Raw genomic sequence first — 23419 nt, forward strand, 5'->3', positions numbered from 1 at the left:
AACAGCTGTGAGTAGCCGTTGAGTGTTTTAGTCTTCTAGTTTTAAGTTTATTTCAAAGTTAAATAGTTCATAGTTTATGTCATAGTCAAATAAATAGAGGCATGGCAGAGCAGCTTAGTCCCATGGAGTGCATATTCTATGCCATGTGGGAAGTCCTTGATGCTTCGTGTAGCCTGGACGGCCACATGTGTAGGAAGTGTTACCAGCTACACCAATTCAAGCTCTGGGTTTTGGAGCTTGAGCGGCAGCTGGGGTCACTGTGGTGCATTCACGAGACTGAGAACTTCAGTGGATAGCATATTTCTAGAGGCAACCACCCCGCAGTTCAAGAGTGTGCAGGCAGAGAGGGAATGGGTGACCCCCAAACAGAAAAGGATGACCAGGCAGGTAGTGCAGGAGTCCCGTGAGTGCATCTCGCTCTCCAACCAGCATTCTGTTGTGAGTACTGGTGGGGGCAATGGGGTGTGCAGCCAGAGCCAAGTCCACGGCACCACGGCTGGGTCAGTTGCACAGGGATCGGGGGGGGGCGGGAGAAGAGTGGAAGAGCAATGGGGGTAGGGGATTCGATAGTTAGAGGGGCAGACAAGGTGTTTCTGCGGCCGCAGATGTGACTCCAGGATGGTATGTTGCCTACTGGTGCCAGGGTCAAGGATGTCACCGAGCGGCTGCAGGCCATTCTGGGGGAGAGGATGAACAGCCAGAAGTCGTGGTCCATATTGGTATCAATGGCATATGTAGAAAGAGGGATGAGATCCTGCAGGCAGATTTTAGGGATTTAGGAGAGATTCAAAAGCAGGACCTCAAAAGGTAGTAATCTCCGGATTACTCCTGGTGCCACGTGCTAATGAGTATAGAAACATGTGGATCGGAGAGCTGAATGTGTGGCTGGAGGAATGGTGCAGCAGGGACGGCTTTAGATTAGTGAGGCATTGGGACCATTTCTGGAGGAGGTGGGACCTGTACAAGACGGATGGGTGGCACCTCAACAGAGCTGGGACCAATATCCTCGCCGGGGCCGGGGGGCGGGGGTTGCTCGTGCTGTTAGGGAGGTTTTAAACTAGCTTGGCAGGGGGGTGGGAACCTGAAAATAGATTCATTAGGGAAAAAAGAAAAGCTGGAATTGGAGAGCAGAAAAGTAGAAAGTGAATTTGGAAGACAGAGGAAACAAGGGCTAGAAAATAGACAACAAGACAGTTTGGCAGTGCTAAACGGTATATACTTCAATGCAAGGTGTATAGAGATTAAGGCAGATGAGCTGAGAGCACAGATAGACACCTGGGAATATGATATTATAGCCATTACTGAGACATGGCTGGAAGAAGGGCAGGTATGGCAGCTCAACATTCCTGGTTACAGGGTTTTCAGACGGGATAGTGAGGCTCTGACTATCATTTTCCAATTCTCTCTGGCTACAGGTGTGGTTCCGGAGAACTGAAGGACTGCTAATGTGATACCTCTGTTTAAAAAAGGAGAAAGGGATAGACGGAGTGATTACAGGCCAGTCAGCCTAACCTCGATGGTCGGAAAATTATTGCAATAAATTCTGAGGGACAGGATAAATCTTCATTTAGAAAGACACTGATTAATCAAGGACAGTCAGCATGGAATTGTTAAGGGAAGGTCATGTCAAACAAACTTAATTGAATTTTTTAGGAGACAACAAGGAGGGTCGATGAGGTTCATGCTTTTGATGTTCTGTACATGGATTTTAGCAAGGCTTTTGATAAGATCCTACCTGGCAGACTGCTCACAAAAGTAAAAGCTCCCAGGGATCCAGGGCAAAGTGGCAAGTTGGATCCAAAATTGGCTCAGAGTTAGGAAGCAAAGGGTAATGGTTGATGGGTGCTTTGTTTCCAGTGGGGGTCCTGTCCCTCAGAATTTATTGCAATACTTTTCCAACTACTGAGGTTAGACTGACTGGCCTGTAATTACTCCGTCTACCCCTTTCTCCTTTTTTAAACAAAGGTACCACATGGAAGGCTGTTTCCAGTGGGGTTTCGCAGGGCTCAATGCTAGTCCCTTGCTTTTTGTGGTATATATCAATGATTTAAACTTGAATGTAGGGGGTAATATTAAGAAGTTTGCAGATGATGCTAAAATCGGATGTGTTGATAATGAAGAAAAAAGCTATAGACTGCAGGAAGATATCAATGAACTGGTCAGGTGGGAAGAACAGTGGCAAATGGAATTCAAACCTGAGAAGTGTGAGGTAATGCATTTGGGGAGGGCTAACAAGGTAAGGGAACACAGATTAAATGGTAGGACACTGAAGTGTAGAGGAACAAAGGGACCTTGGAGTGTACAGATCCCTGAAAGTAGCAGGCCAGGTAGATAAGGTGGTTAAGGCGGCATACGGAATACTTGCCTTTATTAGCCGAGGCATAGAATACAAGAGCAGGGAGGTTATGGTTGAGCAGTATAAAACACTAGTTAGGCCACAGCTAAAGTACTACGTGCAGTTCTGGTCACCGCATTACAGGAAAGATGTGATTTCACTTGAGAGAGTATAGAGGAGATTGACGATGAGTGGAGAATTTTAGCTATGAGGTAACATTGGATAGGCTGGGTTTGTTTCCTTTGGGACAGAGGAAGCTGAAGGGAGACCTTATTGAGGTGTATAAAATTATGAAGGGCCAAGATAGAGTGGATCAGAAGGACCTTTTTCCCTTAGCAGAGAGGTCAACAACTCAGGGGCATAGATTTAAAGTGTTATTGGTTGGAGGTTTAGAGGGAATGTGAGGGGAAATTTCTTCACCCAGAGGGTGGTGGAGGTCTGGAACTCAATGCCTGAAATGGTGACAGAGGCAGAAACTCTCACCACATTTAAAATTACTTGGATATGCACTTGAAGTGCCGTAACCTACAGGGCGACGGACCAAGAGCTGGAAAGTGGGATTAGGCTGGATGGCTGTGTTGGCCAGCGCAGACATAATGGGCCGAAATGGCCTCCTTCCATGCTGTAAATTTCTATGATTCCAAGATGAAAAGATGGGTCCAGAATGGGTGCAAATAGGTGTAGCAGAATCATCAACAGCTGCCTCTCTGACACCGAACGATCAGACCTCAGCAAAGGCCTGAGCATCATCCCCTTACAGCACCACCTCAATGAATTTCGAGCTTGGCACCTTTTTCCATCACCTTCGTCTCCATGCCCACTTCTTTGGCCAGGAATCTTTCCCCCGAACTGCAGACCCTTTCTCCTGTTTTCGTAATTCTCATTCTACCTAGACCCCTCCCTCTGGCCCTCGGATCTTTTCTATCTGAACTGCCGGCATGACATCGGCCGTCTCAATTTCCCTGATCCCCTCACTCACTCCAAACTATTTCCCCTTGAACTTGCAGCACTCCTTTCTCTCAGTCCCAACCCTAACATTGTCATTAAACCTGCTGACAAGGGCGGCGCTGTTGTTGTTTTGCGAACCAACGTCTATCTTGTGGAGGCTGAACGCCAACTTGGACACCTCCTCCTACCTTTCCCTGGACCGTGACCCCACTACCGAACATCAAGCCATCGTTTCCAAGACGGTCAATGACCTCATCTCCTCTGGAGATCTTCCCCCACCTTCCCCCCACCCCGTCCACCAACCTTATAGTTCCCCAACCCCGCACAGCTCGCTTCTACCTCCTTCCTGAGATCCACAAATAGGACTGCCCTGGTAGACCCATTGTTTTAGCCTGTTCTTGCCCCACGGAACCGATTTCTTCCTATCTCAACTATTTTTTCTCCCATTGTCCAGTATCTTCCCACCTACATCTGCGACTCTTCTGACATCCACCGCCAACAACAGTTTCCAATTTCTTGGCCTCAACCATCTTCTTTTCACCATGGACATCCAATCCGTCTACACCTCCATCCCCCACCAGAACGTCCGGAGGGCGCTCCACTTCTTCCTTCAACAGATGCCCAAACAATCCCCATTCACCACCCTCCTCCTTTGCCTGGTTGAACTTATTCTCACATTGAATAACTTCTCCTTTGATTCCGTTCACTTTCTCCAAATAAAAGGTGTTGCACGGGAGTCCGGGGTTGGCCTATAAAAGGCCCAACAGTCGGAGCATCGGCAGAGCGGAGGAGGCAGCGCGGGAATCCGGGGAGGCCTATAAAAGGCCCAATGTCGAGCAGTGGCTGGAGATCAGAGGAGACGGCACAGGAATCCGGGGAGGCCTATAAAAGGCTCAACATCGAGCAGCGTTGGGAGATCAGAGGAGGCGGCGGCGGGGGAGTACGGGGGAGGACTATAAAAGGCCCAACATCGAGCAGCGTTGGAAGATCAGAGGAGGCGGCGCGGGACTTCAGGGGAGGCCTATAAAAGGCCCAGCATCGAGCAGCGGCGGGAGGTCGGAGGAGGCGGCGCGGGAGTCCGGGGGAGGCGTATAAAAGGCCCAAAGGTCGAACAGCGGCGGGAGATTGGAGGAGGCCAGCTGGTGTAGGGAGAGAAGGCAAAAAAGAAGTAAAAAGAAATTGAAGGGTGAAGTCACAGCCAAGTAGGTAAGTGATTGGAGAGTAGTGTTCCTTCTTTTTGTTTTCCTTTATCAGTAGGTAACCTTTGGCATTGTTGCCAAATTAAGTTAATTTAAGGGTTAAGTCATGGCAGGAGACCCCAGTCCCGTGTCATGCTCCTTCTGTGGGAACTCAGGGACGCTTCCAGTGTCCCTGACTACTATGTGTGCAGGAAGTGTATCCAGCTGCAGCTCCTGACAGACCGCATTGCGGCACTGGAGCTGCGCATGGTTCACTCAGGAGCATCCGCGATGCTGAGGATATCGTGAATAGCACGTTTAGTGAGTTGGTCACACCGCAGCTAAAGGTTACTCAAGTAGATAAGGAATGGGTGACCATCAGGAAGAGCAGTGGAAGGAAAGTAGTGCAGTGGTCCCCTGCGGTCATCCAACTATCCCCCTCCAAAACAGCCTTGGGTGCTGTTGGGGGGTTGGGGGGGAGGAATGACTCATCAGAGAAGGGCAGCAGCAGCCAAGTTCATGGCACCATGGGAGGCACTGCTGCAAAGGAGGGCAGGATGAAGAGTGGGAGAGCTGTAGTGGTAGGAGATTCTATTGTAAGGGAAATAGACAGACGGTTCTGTGGCCGCAATCGAGACTCCAACCGATATGTTGCCTCCCTGGTGCAAGGGTCAAGGATGTCTCGGAGCGGCTGCAGGACATCTTTGAGGGGGAGGGTGAACAGCCAGTTGTCGTGGTGCATATAGGTAAAAAATGGGATGAGGTCCTACAAGCTGAATTTAGGGAGCTAGGAGTTAAATTAAAAAGTAGAACGTCAAAAGGTAGTAATCTCAGGATTACTACCAGTGCTACGTGCTAGTCAGAGTAGGAATTGCAGGATAGCCAAGATGAATACGTGGCTTGAGGAATGGTGAAAGATGGAGGAATTCAAATTCCTGAGACATTGGAGCCGGTTCTGTGGGGAGGTGGGACCAGTACAAACCGGGCAGGACTGGAACCAATGTCCTATGGGGAGTGTTTGCTAGTGCTGTTGGGGAGGGGTTAAACTAATATGGCAGGGGGATGGGAACCTATGCAGGTAGACAGAGGGAAGTAAAATGGGGGCAGAAGCAAAAGATAGAAAGAAGAAAAATAAAAGTGGAGGGCAGAGAAACCCAAGGCAAAAATCAAAAAGGGCCTCATTACAGCAAAATTCTAAAAGGGGCCAAGTGTGTTAAAAAAGACAAACCTGAAGGCTCTGTGCCTCAATGCAAGGAGTATTCATAATAAGGTGGACGAATTAACTGCACATATTCATTAGCTATTAATGAATATGATATAATTGGCATTACGGAGACATGGCTCCAGGATGACCAAGGCTGGGAAATGAATATCCAGGGGTATTCAACATTCAGGAAGGATAGACAGAAAGGAAAAGGAGTTGGGGTAGCGTTGCTGGTTAAAGAGGAAATTAACGCAATAGTAAGAAAGGACATTAGCTTGGATGATATGGAATCTGTATGGGTAGAGCTGCAGAATACTAAAGGGCAGAAAACGCTATTCAGATAATATTCTGCCTTCGTGTTTTTGCCTCCGAAATGGATAACCTCACATTTATCCACATTATACTGCATCTGCCATGCATTTACCCACTCACCTAACCTGTCTAAGTCACCCTGCAGCCTGTTAGCATCCTCCTCACAGCTCACACTACCACCCAATTTAGTGTCATCTGCAAACTTGGAGATATTACACTCAATTCCTTCATCTAAATCGTTAATGTATATTGTAAAGAGTTGGAATCAATCATTAAGGATGAAACAGCAGTGCATTTGGAAAGCAGTGACAGGATCGGTCGAAGTCAGCATGGATTTATGAAGGGGAAATCATGCTTGACGAATCTTCTGGAATTTTTTGAGGATGTAACTAGCAGAGTGGACAAGGAAGAACCAGTGGATGTGGTGTATTTGGACTTTCAAAAGGCTTTTGACTAGGTCCCGCACAAGAGATTGTTGTGCAAAATCAAAGCACATGGTATTGGGGATAATGTACTGTCGTGGATCACCAGACTGATTCCCGGATGGCAAACCTGACATATGAGGAGAGACTGGCTCGACTGGGCCTGTATTCACTAGAGTTTAGAAGAATGAGAGGGGATCTCATAGAAACATATAAAATACTGACAGGACTGGACAGGTTAGATGCAGGAAGAATATTTCCGATGTTGGGGAAGTCCAGAACCAGGGGACATAGTCTAAGGATAAGGGTTAAGCCATTTAGGATCGAGATGAGGAGAAACCTCTTCACTCAGAGAGTTGTTAACCTGTGGAATTCTCTGCCGCAGAGTGTTGTTGATGCCAGTTTGTTGGATGTATTCAAGAGGGAGTTAGATATGGCCTTTACAGCTAAAGGGATCAAGGGGTACGGAGAGAAAGCAGGGAAGGGGTACTGAGGTGATGATCAGCCATGATCTTATTGAATGGTGGCGCAGGCTTGAAGGGCCGAATGGCCTACTCCTGCACCTATTTTCTATGTTCTATGTTTCTAATCTGTTCTGACCTTCCATACTAGTGCTTCCAATATGTCTCCTTTTTATCTGAACCGAGGATTCCCCTCAACCGTCTCCATTCCATTTCCCACACTTCTGCTCTCACCCCTTCCTCTCCCTCTCAGAATCACAATAGGGTTCCCCTTCTCCTCACCTTTCACCCCACCAGCCTCCACATTCAACAGATCATCCTCCGCATTTCCACCTCCTCCAGCGTGATCCCACCAGTAAACACATCTTCCCTTCCCCTTTCAGCATTGCAAAGGGACCGGTCCCCTCTGTGACACCCTGGTCCACTCCTAAATCACTCGAACCTGACCCCTTCCCATGGCACCTTCCTGTGTAAGTACAGGAGATGCAACACCTGTCCTTTTACCTTCCCTCTTCCCACCGTCCAGGGCTCCAAACACTCCTTCCAGGGGAAACAGCGATTTAATCATACTTCTTGCAATATAGTAAACTGTATTCGTTGCTCACGATGTGATCACCTCTACATTGATGAGATCAAATGCAGATTAGGTGATCGCTTTGTCTGCAAGCGTGATCACAAGCTTCTGGTCACCAGTCACTTTAATTCTCTGCTTCACTCCCACTCTGACCTCTCTGTCCTCGGCCTCTCCCACTGTTCCAACGAAGCTCAATGCAAGCTCGAGGAACAGCACCGCATCATTCTATAAGGCACTTTACAGCCTTCTGGACTCAACATCGAGTTCAACAATTTCAGACCATAACCCCTGCCCATATTTTTTCAGATGGCAGCTGCTGATGCTGCTATAGCCATTCATAGCACTTCAAGACCCATCTTTTGTTTCCTTATTTGTTCCATAACCATCTCCTTTTGCTTTGTGATCACTCCTGCCTTCCACCCAATCACAGATCTTCCCCTTTGTTCTTTTCCCCCCTTGCACTTGCTTAAAATCTGTTACATCTCTAACTTTTTCTAGTTCTGACAAAAGGTCATCGACTTGAAACATTAACTGTTTCTCCAGAGATGCTGCCTGACCTGCTGAGTATTTCCTGCATTTTCTATTTTTATTGTATAATACAGCACTGATATTCTTTTTTCCAGGAATTTATCTGACTGATCAGCCTTCTATCCTCAAATGACTGGCCAACCTGATGAACATGACTTCAACACAGAAATGCAACACAATGCTATCCTAGAAATTGGTACCCAGAACATTAAACTATATTTCTTCTTGTTAAATGGATGATTGGGCGGCTCTTCAATTACTGGGCCATACTCGGTCTGAAGTTCAAATAAGAAATAATTAGCAGGTCTGACCGATCCCATGGGTCACGTCCTGGCCAGTACTGAAATTGTAAACCTCTCAATGGATCTGGGATTAATATTCAGAACGGAGAAAGTCAGTATTCATGCTACTAAAATGCTTGTTGGTAAATCAGGTCAGCAGCTAAGTAGAACAAAAAAAATTTAGTTCATACCAATGCAATGGTGAAATTAAGGAGCATTTCTGAACTTGCAAAATAATGAAGAATTAAACTTGCTCACCTGTTGATTCTGATTGAGCGCGAGACTTGCACAGGAGATCGAGAACTGGACGACAAACACCATGAACAAAATGATCATATACTAATAGTCAGTAGTCAAGGAAGAAAATATCAGTAACTTTAAATCTTTTGCTGATCTTATGGCATACTGTAATATGCAACTCTCACACCAAAATATTTCTGATCCTAATCAAAATTAGCAAGCAAGGTTTTTTGGCCATTTTTCTAGAGGTAGGATTTGAAAAAAAAGTTAATTTTATTTTATTTTTAAGCAATGTTTAAGGTGGTTCCTATGCCAAATTCCTATTCCTATACTGGAAGGAATATTCCCCAGAGACTAAATGGTAAGCAGTTTGTTTGTCTAAGTAATTGGAAAACACCTCACACCTATTATATTGGAAAGTCGTTCGATCCCCATCTGTCTGCGAACTGATTGGAGATAGATAGACTGACAGCTGGAGAAAAACAAAAGGAGAGAAGAAAAGTCAAGAGAGAAGGCTGTGGGAGCAATCACGTTTGTTAAAGGGAAACCTGTGAAGGCCATTGCTCAGGCAAAGAGGTTAGAAATACTGGAAGATGGTTAGAAGACATCTTATTTATACCAAGTAAGATGACCGACTGATGAAGGGAAATTTGCAGGGTTCTTTATGAACTAAAGGACTCGGATTTTTAATTCTGCTCTGTAATTTAACCTTGCTTTTAGCTTAGCAATTTATATCAAGCTTCGTCTCTTGGTCCACATTCAGAAAAAATGAAGTAGTACATATGAAAAGATACAAATATTCAATCCACAAATGGGGTATTGCTACATTACTGGGTCACACTATCTTGCAAGTAGATATAGGGCATTAAGAGTCAACTTCCATAAAAGTAAGATGTTCAGACCACTTATGGGGCCCAAGTTTCCACAGGATAAAAAACGGGCGCCCCTCTGAGCTGGGCGCCCGTTTTTCGCGCCTAAAACGGCGCAAGAAAAAAAACGCGCTATTCTCGAGCGCTTTGCAGCTCCTTGTCTGTTTGGCGCGGCGCCCAGGGGGGCGGAGCCTACACTCGTGCCGATTTTGTAAGTGGGAGGGGGCGGGTACTATTTAAATTAGTTTTTTTCCTGCCGGCAACGCTGCGCGTGCGCGTTGGAGCGTTCGCACATGCTCAGTGTGAAAAAATACATTGGTACTCGGCCATTTTTGTAATTCTTTGTAGCTGTTTAATTTTTGAACATTTGTTAATAAAATCACATTGCCATCAGCACATCAGCACTGAGGCTACCCTTCTCACTGTCTCCTTCCCCTCCCTCCCCTCCGCGGCAACAAACGGCTATCTCCTTCCCCTCCCTCCCCTCCGCGGCAACAAATGGCTGTCTCCTTCCCCTCCACAACAACAAACCGCTGTCTCCTTCCCCTCCCTCCCCTCCGCAACAACAACCCGCTGTCTCCTTCCCCTCCCTCCCCTCCGCGGCAACAAACGGCTGTCTCTTTCCCTGCCCTCCCCTCCACAACAACAAACAGCTTTCTCCTCCCCCCCCCCCCCTCCCGCTCAGCGGCACGAACAGCTTTCTCTCCCACCCCCCCTCACGCTCAGCGGCAACGAACGGCTGCAGAATTCTCCCTGGCTGAAGCACTTTCACACAGGTAGGAAGATGGTTTATTTAATCTTTTCTTTGCTTATAAATGTTTATTCAGGTTGGATTTATTTGTATAATATTTGTAGAAGTATAAATAAGGATTTATTGTAGAATTTAATGACTTCCCTTCCACCCCCCTCACCTCGTTCTGGATGCCTAATTTGTAACCTGCGCCTGATTTTTTAATGTGTAGAACAGGTTTTTTCAGTTCTACAAAAATCTTCACTTGCTCCATTCTACTTTAGTTTGGAGTACGTTTTCACTGTGGAAACTTTCAAATCAGACGTCAGTGGCCGGACACGCCCCCTTTTGAAGAAAAAATTCTGTTCCAAAGTAGAACTGTTCTACCTGACCAGAACTGCAGAAAAAAAAAAATGTGGAGAATTGCGATTTCTAAGATAGTCCGTTCTCCACCAGTTGCTCCGAAAAATCAGGCGCAAATCATGTGGAAACTTGGGCCCATGGGGTGGCCAACATGACCGAACCCAAGAAGATAATTATGGCAGATCAGAGTTTGCAGCACTCGGCATTTTTTCCAGTCCAATAAAGAAATCAACAATTTTTTTTTTTATTAGCAATAATTTATGACACTTCAATTCTCTATACCATTCTATCTGGTTCACAATTAGAAATATATTGGTGCTGAAATTCCGATGTCCCGAGCCCGTACGAAGTTTCTACAGACCCGGGAAGGCATCGGGAAAAGCCGGTTTTCAGCGCGCAATGCGCATGTGCTGAAAATCGACTTTTCTGATCTGCCAAGTTTCTGGCTTGACAGATCGTGCGCATATCGAGAGCGAGGACACTTGCAGGGCAAGATTTCCGATATTTAAGTTTATCTTGCCCAGAAAATGTCCTCAAAAATCTTGCGCCTGAAAAAGCAGGCGTATAGCCTACTTTTACAAGTGCAAGTGTTTAAAAATAATACAGAAAAACATTTTAAAATAAAGTTATAAAAACACATTTTATTGTTTAAAAACCCTCCCCACAATGGTAAGTTTATTTTAAGGCATAATTTAAAAAAACGTATAAAAATATATATTTTCCCGACTTTTTAAAAAAAAAACGAGAACTTTAATTTAAATGAATCTTAAATATGTAGTGTATTTTTCTATTTTTTAATTAGTGTTGTGTGTGTTTGGAGTGGGTTTCTCATTCATAATAATGGGAACTCCAACTTACGGAGTTCCCATTATTATGAATGAGAAAATACTGTACCTTGATTGGCTGCCCAGAGCCATGTGACTCCAGCTCCAGCATACAGACGTCCCAATGTGCACGTACTCTGATGTGTAGGGAGTGAAGGCCTCAGGATCGGAAGTTCGAGCAGGCGCAGCAGGAACAAGTGGTGCGCATCTTTTTTAACTTTTTCAGTCGATTGCTCGCAGGAAGATTTGATCTGCATTTCAGGTCCATTATCCAGGCTTTAATTTTCCACATTTTTAAATAATTCAAATTCTAACCAATGCTTTACGCGAATAAGTAAACTGTGATTTAATCAGTTAATCCTTTACGAGATATTGGGTGATTTTTAACAATAGTTTAGTTATGTGTGTCTCAACACATAGCGATTCAGATTTCGTCTTGTTATATTCATTTAGGTTTTGCAGAGGATTGGACAGAGAAGACACAGGCAATTTAGTCTGTCTCTGTCTCTTCCCCCCGCCCCTTTGGTGGATAAGGCAAAATGGTGGATAATCAAAAATCCTTAAAATTCTTTTCAAAATGTGTTTTAAATTAAGGTAATGAATTTCTTAGCTTTACTTTAAATTGAAATATTTTTTTCTGCTATTCGAAAAAAATTCTGGCAGTCTCAAATCCCACTGGTCTGCGAATCCAAAACCTCAATTTTCATGAAGATGATGGCAGTAATTCAAGGGTGTGGATTCTGAATCATAGAAATTTACAGCACCGAAGGAAACCATTTCAGCCCATCGTGTCCACTCCTGCCAACAAAGAGCTATCCAGCCTAATCCCACTTGCCAGCTCTTGGTCCGTAGCCCTGTAGGTTACAGCACTTCAAGTGCATATCAAAGTACTTTTTAAATGTGGTGAGGGATTCTGCCTCGACCACCCTTTCAGGCAATGAGTTCCAGACCTCCACCGCCCTCTGGGTGAAGACATTTCCCCTCAAATTCCCTCAATCTCCTACCAATTACTTTAAATCTGTGCCCCCTGGTTGTTGACTCCTCTGCTAAGGGAAATAAGTCCTTCCTATCTACTCTATCTTGGCTCTTCATAATTTTACACACCTCAATAGGGTCTCCCCTCAGCTTCCTCTGTTCCAAAGAAAACAAACGCTGCCTATCCAAGCTTTCCTCACAGCTAAAATTCTTCAGTCCAGGTGACATCCTCGTCAATCTCCTCTGTTCCCTCTCTACTGCAATCACATCTTTCCTGTAATGTGGTGACCAGAAATCCATGCAGTATTCTAGCTGTGGCCCAACCAGTGTTTTATACAGTTCAAGCATAACCTCCCTGCTCTTGTATTCTATGCCTCGGATAATAAAGACAAGTATCACGTATGCCTTCTTAACCACTTTATCTACCGATCCTGCTACCTTCAGGGATCGGTAGACATGCACTCCAAAGTCCCTTTCTTCCTCTATACTACTCTACACAAGGTACAACGCGAGCTGGTGCAGGAGGGCAACGGCAGTGAAGAGTGATGTCAGCAAGGTCCAGGTCGGTGATTGGAGCGTGGGCAGATGCAGCAGGAGCGGTAAGAGACTGTAGAGGGATGTGATCGGGGCCCAGGGGAGGCGTGAATTCGGAGCCAGGGGCTCGGGGCAGCACAGGCCACTCACACTGCGATATGTGTGCTCACTAGGTCCGTGCAGCAGAGCAGGTCTCCAGGTGTCTTGGATAATCCTTGCCACTGGACCACGACCTAACTCTGTCAAGCCCGTGTGGTGGCTGGTGTACAACGGCCACCAGACGTTAAAAAAGTCCATGCACAGGCATCTTCCACCCTTGATGTAGTTCGGGTTCTTCCTTCGAAACACCTGTGAACTCGTCCTTTTTTTTTGGCGTGGAAGCAAGTCATCCTCGTTTCGAGGGACTGCCTATGATGATGACACTTCTCAGTGTCCTATCATTTAATGTGCGTTCCCTTGCCTTGTTAGCCCTTACTAAATGCATTACCTCACACTTCTACGGATTGAATTACGTTTGCCACAGTTCTGCCCACCTGACCAGTTCACTGATATAAGAACTTAATAGGATCAGGAGTCGGCCATACGGCCCCTCGAGCCTGCTCCACCATTCAAAACTGCATGCAGTATCCCAGGTGTGGCATTGCCAATACCCTGTATAGCTGTAGCAAGACTTCCCTGCTTTTATACTCCATCCCCTTTGCAATAAAGGCCAAGATTCCATTGGCCTTCCTGATCACTTGCTGTACCTGCATACTATCCTTTTGAGTTTCATGCATAAGTACCCCCAGGTCCCGCTGTACTGTGGCACTTTGCAATTTTTCTCCATTTAAATAATAACTTGCTCTTTGATTTTTTTTTCCGCCAAAGTACATAACCTCACATTTTCCAACATTATACTCCATCTGCCAAATTTTTGCTTACTCACGTAGCCTGTCTATGTCCTTTTGCAGATTTTGTGTGTCCTCTTCACACATTACTTTTCCTCCCAACTTTGTATCGTCAGCAAACTTGGCTACGTTACACTCAGTCCCTTCTTCCAAGTCATTAATATGGACTATAGATAGTGCGGGATCCCAGCACTGAGCCTGCGGCACCTCACTAGTTACTGATTGGTTCATTCTCTGGTTGGCATTTATCCCAACTCTGTTTTCTGTTAGTTGGCCAATCCTCTATCCATGCTAATATATTACCCCCAACCCCATGAACTTTTATCTTGTGCAGTAATCTTTTAGGTGGCACCTTGTCAAATGTCTTCTGGAAGTCCAAATACACCACCATCCACTGGTTCCCCTTTATCCACCCTGTTCGTTACATCCTCAAAGAATTCCAGCAAATTTGTCAAACATGACTTCCCCTTCAGAAATCCATGCCGACTCTGCCTGACTGAATTTTACTGATCCAAATGTCCTACTACTGCTTCTTTAATAATAGACTCCAACATTTTCCCAACCACAGATGTTAGGCTAACTGGTCTATAGTTTCCTGCTTTTTGTCTGCCTCCTTTTTTAAAATAGGGGCGTTACATTTGCAGTTTTCCAATCTGCTGGGACCTCCCCAGAATCCAGGGAATTTTGGTAAATTACAACCAATGCATCCACAATCCCTGCCAGTACTTCTCTTAAGATCCTAGGATGCAAGACATCAGGTCCAGGTCTGCCTTTAGTCCCATTATCTTATGGAGTACCACCTCCTTAGGTGATTGTGATTATGTTGTTAAGTTCCTCCCCCCCCCATAGCCCCTTGACTATCAACTGTTGAAATACTGTTAGTGTCCTCTACCGTAAAGACTGATATTTGTTCAGAGTTTCTGCTATCTCCATGTTCCCCATTGCGAATTCCCCAGTCTCGTCCTCTAAGGGACCAACATTTACTTTAGCCACTCGTTTCCTTTTTAATATACCTATAAAAACTCTTGCTGTTTTTATATTTCATGCTAGTTTACTTTCATAGTCTACCTTCCCTTTCTTAATCATTTTTTTAGTCATTCTTTGCTGGCTTTTAAAAGCTTCCCAATCTTCTGTCTTCTCACAAGTTTTGGCCACTTTGTATGCCCTTCCTGCAGTCTACAACTTTTTTTTTCAACAACCACAGCGGATTTTAGGATCATCTGCAACCCTCTTAAATCATAACCCCTACATTCAAGTTTAAATCAATGATGTAGTGGGGAAAATGTTGGAATCAATTATTAAGGATGAAATAGCAGTGCATTTAGAAAGCAGGTGACAGGATCGGTACAAGTCAGCATGGATTTATGAAAGAGATATCATGCTTGACAAATCTTCTGGAATTTTTTGAGGATGTAACTAGTAGAATGGACAAAGGAGAACCAGTGGATGTGGTGTATTTGGACTTTCAAAAGGCTTTTGACAAGTTTCCACACAAGAGATTGGTGTGCAAAATTAAAGCACATGGTATTGGGGGTAATATACTGACGTGGATAGAGAACTGGTTGGCAGGCAGGAAGCAGAGAGTCGGGATAAACGGGTCCTTTTCAGAATGGCAGGCAGTGACTAGTGGAGTGCCGCAGGGCTCAGTGCTGGGACCCCAACTCTTTACAATATACATCAATGATTTAGATGAAGGAATTGAGTGTAATATCTCCAAGTTTGCAGATGACACTAAACTGGGTCAAACACACTATCCTCATTGACCCTCCTTGTTATCTCCTCAAAAAATTCAATCAAGTTTGTCAGACATGACCTTCCCTTAAAAAATCCATGCTGACTGTCCTTGATTAATCAGTGTCTTTCTAATTGAAGATTTATCCTGTCCCTCAGAATTTTTTCCAATAATTTTCCCACCACCAAGGTTAGGTTGACTGGCCTGTAATTACTCAGTCTATCCCTTTCTCCCTTTTTAAACAAAGGTATCACATTAGCAGTCTTCCAGGACCAAATCTGTAGCCAGAGGATTGGTCAGAGCCTCTGCGATTTCCTGTTTTGCTTCTTTTAACAGCCTGGGATACATTTCATCCGGGCCTCGGGATTTATCCACTTTCAAAGCAACTAAACCCCTTAATACTTCCTCTCTTACTATGTTTATTTCATTAATATTTCACATTCCTCCTCTCTGATTGCAATATCTGCATCGCCCCCTCCCTTTTGTGAAAACAGATGCAAAGTATTCACTAAGAACCATACTCACATCTTCTGTCTCCACACACAGTCTACCTTTATGATCTTAAAGAGACCCTACTCTTTCTTTGATCATCCTTTTGCTCTTAATGTATTTATAAAACATTTATGGTAGCAGGCCAGGTAGTACTGCGTGCAGTTCTGGTCACCACATTACAGGAACGATGTGATTGCAGTAGAGAGAGTACAGAAGAGATTGACGAGGATGTTGCCTGGACTGGAGAATTTTAGCTATGAGGAGAGATTTGATAGGCTGGGTTTTGTTCATCTGGTCCAGAGGAAGCTGAGGGGAGACCCTATTGAGGTGTATAAAATTATGAAGGGCCTAGATAGAGAGGATAGGAGGGACTTATTTCCCTTAGCAGACCAGGGGGCATAGATTTAAAATAATTGGTAGGAGGTTTAGAGGGGATTTGGTCATCTGCTTTAATTTCTTCTTGTGGCTCGGTGTCAAATTTATGTGTTTTGTTTTGTAACACTGCCTTGGGACTTTTTACTACGTTAAAGGTGCTATTTAAATAAAAGTTGTTGTTGTTTTCTTTGGAACAGAGGAGGTTGAGGGGACAGCTTACTGAGATGTATAATATTATGAGGGGCCTAGATAGAGTGGATAGGAAGGACTTATTTCCCTTAGCAGAGGGGTCAACAACCAGGGGGCATAGATTGAAAGTAATTAGTAGAAGGTTTAGAGGGGAAATTTTCTCACCCAGTGAGTGGTGGGGGTCTCCTCCTGTGCTGTAAATTTCTATGATTCTATGGGATGGTGAATAATTGAGGTTCCATTGTAATAGATTTTAGCAAGTAAATATAAGCAAGTTAAAAAAAATGATACACAGTGATAAAATAATTTTTCTACGATAGTTTCATAAAGTAAAATTTCTGTTGAACACACTTTTCTAAGGAACGCGTTTTTGAATCCAGATATTAAAATTTATGCAATTACAGATAAATAAAATAAAGTCTTGCTTTTTGAAAGTCAACTAGAGGCAAACAAAAAGAGACATCTTTAAAATGGATTAAAATAGAAAAAAAAAATTTTGATCTTTATTGCAAATGTAGTTTGAACTTTTAAAAATTCAGTTTCATTTCAATTGTTATCGCTTCAGTCATTAACAAGAGCACAGCAAATAGGAGAGGAAAAAAATGAATCATTTCTTGAACTCCATCCAAACTGCAGCTGCCACCTGCAGCGAAGCAACGTAATGCTAAATTACGCAAACAATACGTCATTATGTTTCTGAAACAGGTGCCAGCTTAATCATAAGAATCAATGATCAATTATTTACAGTCTTACTCATACTGGTGTTCATCTATGTACTTTGTTAAAATAATGCAAATTCCACAAATAGTCCCATAACAGATTATTGGGCTCAATACTTCAACAGTGCAAGAGCAGAGTAGAAACCAGTGGGCCGGATTTTTGGCAAAAACAATAGCGATACATAAAACTTACTGTTTTCGCTGCGCTACCGTTTTTAGCCTGATCTTACAGCCTTTACATCTGTTGGTAAGGAAGGCGTTGCACAAGCATTCATGGCGCAAACCGCGAGTTTTGCCAACTTTAGTCTGGGGCTGGGAGTGCTGCGAGAGAGGCCTGGGGGGGGGGGGGGGGGGGGGGGGAGAAAAAAAAATCCAAAAAACATTTTCAAGATCCTTAACTATCAAATCGATGTAAATAATTACAAATTTAAAACTTTAACTATATTTTTTGCAGGTTTTCATACTTACCGGTGCTGACAGGGCCACACCAATAGGTTTGACCTGTCACTGTTCTGGGCGTGGCGTACGGGTTGAGAGAGTGCCGAAACTCGGACGCAAATGCAATCCAAGTTATTGCACATCGGCCCACCTCTCCCCGGTGGTACTTGGAAGTGCCGCCGCAAACAGGTACACGAGGATTCCGCCCTTGCTTTGCAATCGGGTTTTCGCCGTTGAGGGTCAAATCACAGTGAAAACCCGGTCACAAACCTTGCAAAAATCCAGCCCAATGTTTAATCTGTGCACACTAGTAGAAACTGGTCTATTCTAATTACCCCACCTATTGTTTGCATGTCTCTTTGAAACAGCCACCTTCCTAAACAACCTGCAAAGTCAAATAGGATTCTCAGCATTTTCATAGCTCTCCAGTCCATCAGAATTTCAGTCAGCATCAGTCATCCTATCTAGGGTTTGGTAATTTTGCTAAATCAGCAGGTTAGCCTTTCCCAATACGCAGAAAAAATTAGCTCAGAGTAGATTATTCTAATAGAGTTAATGTCAACAACAACAACAACTTGTATTTATATAGAGCCTTTAACTTAGTAAAATGTCCCAAGTCGCTTCACAGGAGTGTTAAGACAAAAACATTTTTTGACACCGAGCCACACAAGAAGAAATTACGGCAGATGATCAAAAGCTTGGTCAAAGAGGCAGGTATTAAGTAGCGTCTTAAAGGAGGAAAGAGAGGTAGAGAGGTTTAGGGAGGGAGTTCCATTGCTTCGGGCCCAGGCAGTTGAATGCACAGCCATCAATGGTTGAGCAGTTATAATCAAGGATGTTCAAGAGGGCAGAATTTGAGGAGCGCAGATATCTCGGTGGGGGGGTGGGCGGAGGGGGTTGTGAGGCTGAAGGAGATTACAGAGATAGGGGGGCGAGTTCGTGGACGGATTTGTAAACAAGGATGAGAATTTTGAAATCGAGGTGTTGCTTAACTGGGAGGGTGAACAGGACTTTGTGCTCGTTAAGAAACGGGCTGCTGCGTTTTGGACGACCTCAAGTTTAGTGTAGAATGTGGGAGGCCAGCCAGGAGTGTGTTTGAGTAGTCAAGTCTAGAGGTAACAAAGGCATGATTGAGGGTTTCAGCAGCAGAAGAGCTGAGGCAGGCAATGTTACGGAGGTGGAAAAGGGCGGTTTTAATTATGCCGTGGATGTGTAGCCAGAAACTCATTTAAGGGTCAAATATGACACCTAGGTTGCAAACAGTCTTGTTCAGCCTCAGATTGATGCTAGGGAGAGGGATGGAGTCAGTGGTTAGGGAACGCAGTTTGTGGTGAGGACCAAAATTAATGGCTTTGTTCATCCCAATATTTAATTGGAGAAAATTTCTGCTCATCCTGGATGTCGGACAAGCAATCCGACAATAAAGCAGGTGTCGAGAGAAGTGGTAGAGAGGTAGAGTTGGGTGTTGTCAGCGTACATGTGGAAAATGACTCCGTGTTTTCGGATGCCAAGGAGCAGCATATAGATGAGAAATAGGAGGGGGCACCAGAGGTAATGATGTAGGAGTGGCAAAAGAAGCCATTGTAGGAGATTAGATAAGAATGGAGCCAGCCAACTGCAGTCCCACCTAGCTGGACGATAGTGGAGAGGCGTTGGAGGAGGATAGAGTCGTCAACTGTGTCAAAGGCTGCAGAAGGACGAGGAGGGATAGTTTACCTTTGTCACAATCACAAAGGATGTCATTTGTGACTTTGATGAGAGCTGTTTCAGTACTGTGGCGGGGGCAAAAACCAGATTGAAGGGATTCAAACACTGAATTCAGGGAAAGATGGTCACGCATTTGGGAGGTGACAACACGTTCAAGTACTTTGGACAGGAAAGGGAGGTTGGAGATGGGGCGATAGCTAGCAAAGTGGGGTCAAGGGTTGGTTTTTTGAGGAGAGGGGTGATGACAGCAGATTTGAAGGAAAGTGGAACAGTACCGGATATGAGAGAACCGTCAACAATGTCGGCTAACATGGGAGCCAAAAAAGGAAGTTGGGTAGTCAGCAGTTTAGTGAGAAAAGGGTCAAGGGAGCAGGAAGTGGGTCTCATGGATAAGATGAGCTTGGAGAGATCAAGAGGGGAGATCAGAGAGAAACTGAAGAGAGATGAGAGTTCAGGGCTAGGGCAGGTGGGAGCCTCGGATGAAGTTTGGCCCGGTGGAACTCAGAGGCAGCTGATCGGATGGTCTCAATCTTTGAGACAAAGCAATCCATGAGCTCCTCACACTTGTTTGAGGTGAGTGTGGTGCAGACAGTGGAAAGGAGTTTAAGGAGACGGTTAGCAATAGAGAAAAGTAGCCGGTGGTTATTTTTGCATTCCAGAATGATCCTGGAATAGTGAGCAGTTTTTATAGACAAGAGTAGGGCTCGATAATGTGGTATGTGTTCAAGCCAGATCTGGCGGTGAATGGTTAAACCAGTTGTCCGTCACACCTGTTCAAGTTTGCGCTCTTTTGACTTGAGGGAACGAAGATGAGGGCTGTGCCAGGGGGAACGGCCAGCGTGGGAGAGAGCAATCTTTTTAATAGAGACTAGGGCATCAAAGGTGCTGGCGAGGGTGTGATTGAGCAGATCGGTGACTGCAGAAATGTCATGTTAAAAAAGGGCCAAAGGTTGGACAGTTTTGAGTTAGTGGGAATGTAATTTACGAGGAAGATGCAAAGAGGCTGCAAGGGGTTCTAGACAGGCCAAGTGAGTGGGCAAGAACATGGCAAATGGAATATAATGTGGAGAAATGTGAAGTTATCCACTTTGGTAGGAAAAATTAAAAAAAGCAGAGTATTTTTTAAATGGTGAGAGATTGGGAAATGTTGATGTTCAGAGGGACCTGGGTGTCCTTGTACATGAATCACTGAACGTTAACATGCAGGTAAAGCATGCAATTAGGAAAGTAGGTTGGTCGTTGCTACAAGAGGACTTAAGTATAAAAGTAAGAACATCTTACTGCAATTATATAGGGCCCTGCTGAGACCACAACTGGAATATTGCGTAGTCTCCTTACCCATGGAAGAATATACTTGCCATAGAGGGAGTGTAACAAAGGTTCACCAGACTGATTCATGGGATGAGGGATTGTCCTATGAGGAGAGATTGAGTAGAGTAGGCCTATATTCTCAAGAGTTTAGAAAAATGAGAGGTGATCTAATTGAAACATACAAAATTCTTACAGGGCTTGACAGAGTAGATGCAGGGAGGATGTTTCCCCTGGCTGGGGAGTGTAGAACTAGGGGTTACAGTCTCAGAATAAGGGGTCGGCCATTTAGGATCGAGATGAGGAGAAATTTATTCATTCAGAGGGTGGTGAATCTTTGGAATTCTCGATCCTGGAGGGCTGTGGAGGTTCAGTCTTTAAGTATATTTAAGACAGAGATCGATAGGTTTTTGGATATTAAGGAAATCAAGGGATATGTGGATAGTGCAGGAAAGTGGAGTTGAGGTAGATCAGCCATGATCTTATTGAATTACAGAACAGGCTCAAGGGGCCGAATAGCCTACTCCTGCTTCTTATGTTCCCCCCCATAAGCTGAGCCACCCGTGGTGCTGTGGACCTTGCTCTGGCTGCATTCCCCCAGACGAACCATCGCCCTCACCTGTACTCAGCACTGAATGACTTTTTTCTAAATCTTTACTGCAATTCCAATAGGTCTCAGCCTCATTAGAAAAGCAACCAAGAATTCAATTTTTGTGATATTTCCACACGAACCACTCTGTGGTTTCGAAATAAGAGGATATTTTGTGCTGTGAACCCATTCCCACTAGGAACAGAATTGAAACCATACAAACTCAATTTGTGAAAGAATCTTACACCCAGCAGACTTTCATCCCATTAATCTCGGCTGAAGACTTGAACTCTGGTCTCAAAAGATGAAAGGCCAGCACCTAATCCACTACACCACTCACAAATCAATGTTAACCCCTACTTGCTCATAGTTTCACTGTCACCTTCTGCACAGATGCATAGTAAAATAAAAATGTAATAGTGTATCATAAGATGTACACTTCTATTTACATTGCACTGTATGATTCTCTTTCATGCATCATTAAAAACCCACTGTTTTGAACAATCTGTCTCAATAATCACAGCAAATATTTCACCCTCAAAGCCTTCTTGATAAAGTGCAACATCCCCACTGACACCTGGGAGTCCCTGGCCAAAGACCGACCTAGGTGGAGGAAGTGCATCCGGAAGGGCGCTGAGCACCTCGAGTCTCATCGCCAAGAGCATGCAGAAACCAAGCGCAGGCAGTGGAAAGAGCATGTGGTAAACCAGTCCCACCCACCCCTTCCCTCAGTGACTGTCTGTCCCACCTGTGACAGGGACTGTGGTTCTCGTATTGGACTGTTCAGTCACCTAACAACTCATTTTGAGAGTGGAAGCAAGTCTTCCTTGATTCAGAGGGACTGCCTATGATGAAATATTTAATAATTATTTTTCTGTTCAAAGGATACGAAAAACAGTAACACTTGGTGATGTTTAATGGCTCCCAACAGTCCAATCAAAGCAATGAGGAAAAGAAAGATTCCCACTCCAATCACTCCTGCGACGACAGAGAAGCTTGTAACGAGTCCAAAGGTTTTACCCCATGCTGCAATTCCAATCAGCAACAGACTCACCAGCTGTGAAAAGAAAGGCATAAATTTAGAATTACAGACACCCATCGCTTTGCCGCTGACCGTGAATTCTTGGTCCTTATTGAATGGCTTCAGATGATCATATACACACGTTCTACTGCATTCCCATTATCTAACCAATCGGTCATTTCTTCAAAAGTAAATTTGTCAAACCCAACTTGCTTTTAACAAATCTGTGCTGATTGTCCTTGATTAATTCAACTATTTCTAAATGTTTAAAAATCTTCTCAAATGATGGATGAGAAAATGTGCTTTTTTGCACTGTAAAATCAGTGAGCTGAATTTCAAGGCCAGTGTTCAAGCCCAAGGCAACACCTAGTTCCTTTTCATTCAACACACACTTCACATGTTCACTAACATTAAATATAAGTGCACGATTATGACTTTTAATAATATAATTTAACTGATAGAGATTTATTTGCTACCAATTCTTCTAGATATTTCAACAATGAATAACAACTGCCCTCAGATCAGTACCATTACTTCTAATGGAATAATGGAATAAGTGCAGAGAAATTTCTCAAAGTCTTCAAGGAGAAGTCATTGATCAAACATTAACAAAATCGGTGTTTGGAAGCTTTTACAAAAAAATTCCCATAGTCTTGATGCAGAAATAATCACATTGTTTCTCTCAAAGCATTACACACACTATTTACAGCAGTTTTGCTTTGACATTATAAAAAGAGTTCATTGTTACTGGTTTGCCACAAGAGATGGAGTACAAAAGGTACCAAGCAATGTCATGTGATAATTCATCCCCAGACTGCGGGCTCAAATAACAATGTACTGTATAGTACTATTAAGTAAACGGTCAAGAACATGAATGCATAATTACTTGGTAAAATTTGCCATTATATTGTGTTTATTTAGAAAAAAAGTCAATAAATGTAATGTTAGAAATTCCTTCTGGGCAGTTTATCACTGCCAAATATTAAATGCTGTCATCTAAAATGAATATTTGTCAATAATCGCTGCAAGAAAAATATTCTATTGGGCAATTATCATCTCTTTAAAAAGTTATGGATTAAAGCATAGGCTCAGTGGTTCTCCACGAACAGATGACGAAGGGAGGGGTGGGAAAGAGGCAGATGAAACATTTAGGTTCCTTTTGCTTATTACTAGTAGCCAACTAA

At 44.0% G+C, this 23419-nt stretch overlaps 1 protein-coding gene and 1 long non-coding RNA gene across 2 annotated transcripts in view; one reads left to right on the forward strand and one right to left on the reverse strand.

The window, feature by feature from the left end:
- Nucleotides 1-23419, reverse strand: part of tspan13a (tetraspanin 13a) — a 98950-nt gene that overhangs the window by 51207 nt on the left and 24324 nt on the right. The window contains exons 2-3 of the mRNA XM_070881002.1: nucleotides 22104-22271; nucleotides 8502-8582 (exon numbers count right to left, since the gene is read on the reverse strand). Of these exons, the coding sequence (XP_070737103.1) occupies nucleotides 8502-8582; nucleotides 22104-22271 (249 nt within the window). The remainder of the gene's footprint in view (nucleotides 1-8501; nucleotides 8583-22103; nucleotides 22272-23419) is intronic.
- LOC139264470 (uncharacterized) lies at nucleotides 11384-23237 on the forward strand. The gene is made up of 2 exons (XR_011593347.1): nucleotides 11384-11469; nucleotides 22099-23237. It is a non-coding gene; the product is annotated as an uncharacterized lncRNA (long non-coding RNA).

Source organism: Pristiophorus japonicus, chromosome 5 (genome assembly GCF_044704955.1).
Source record: "Pristiophorus japonicus isolate sPriJap1 chromosome 5, sPriJap1.hap1, whole genome shotgun sequence".
NCBI lineage: Eukaryota > Metazoa > Chordata > Chondrichthyes > Pristiophoridae > Pristiophorus > Pristiophorus japonicus.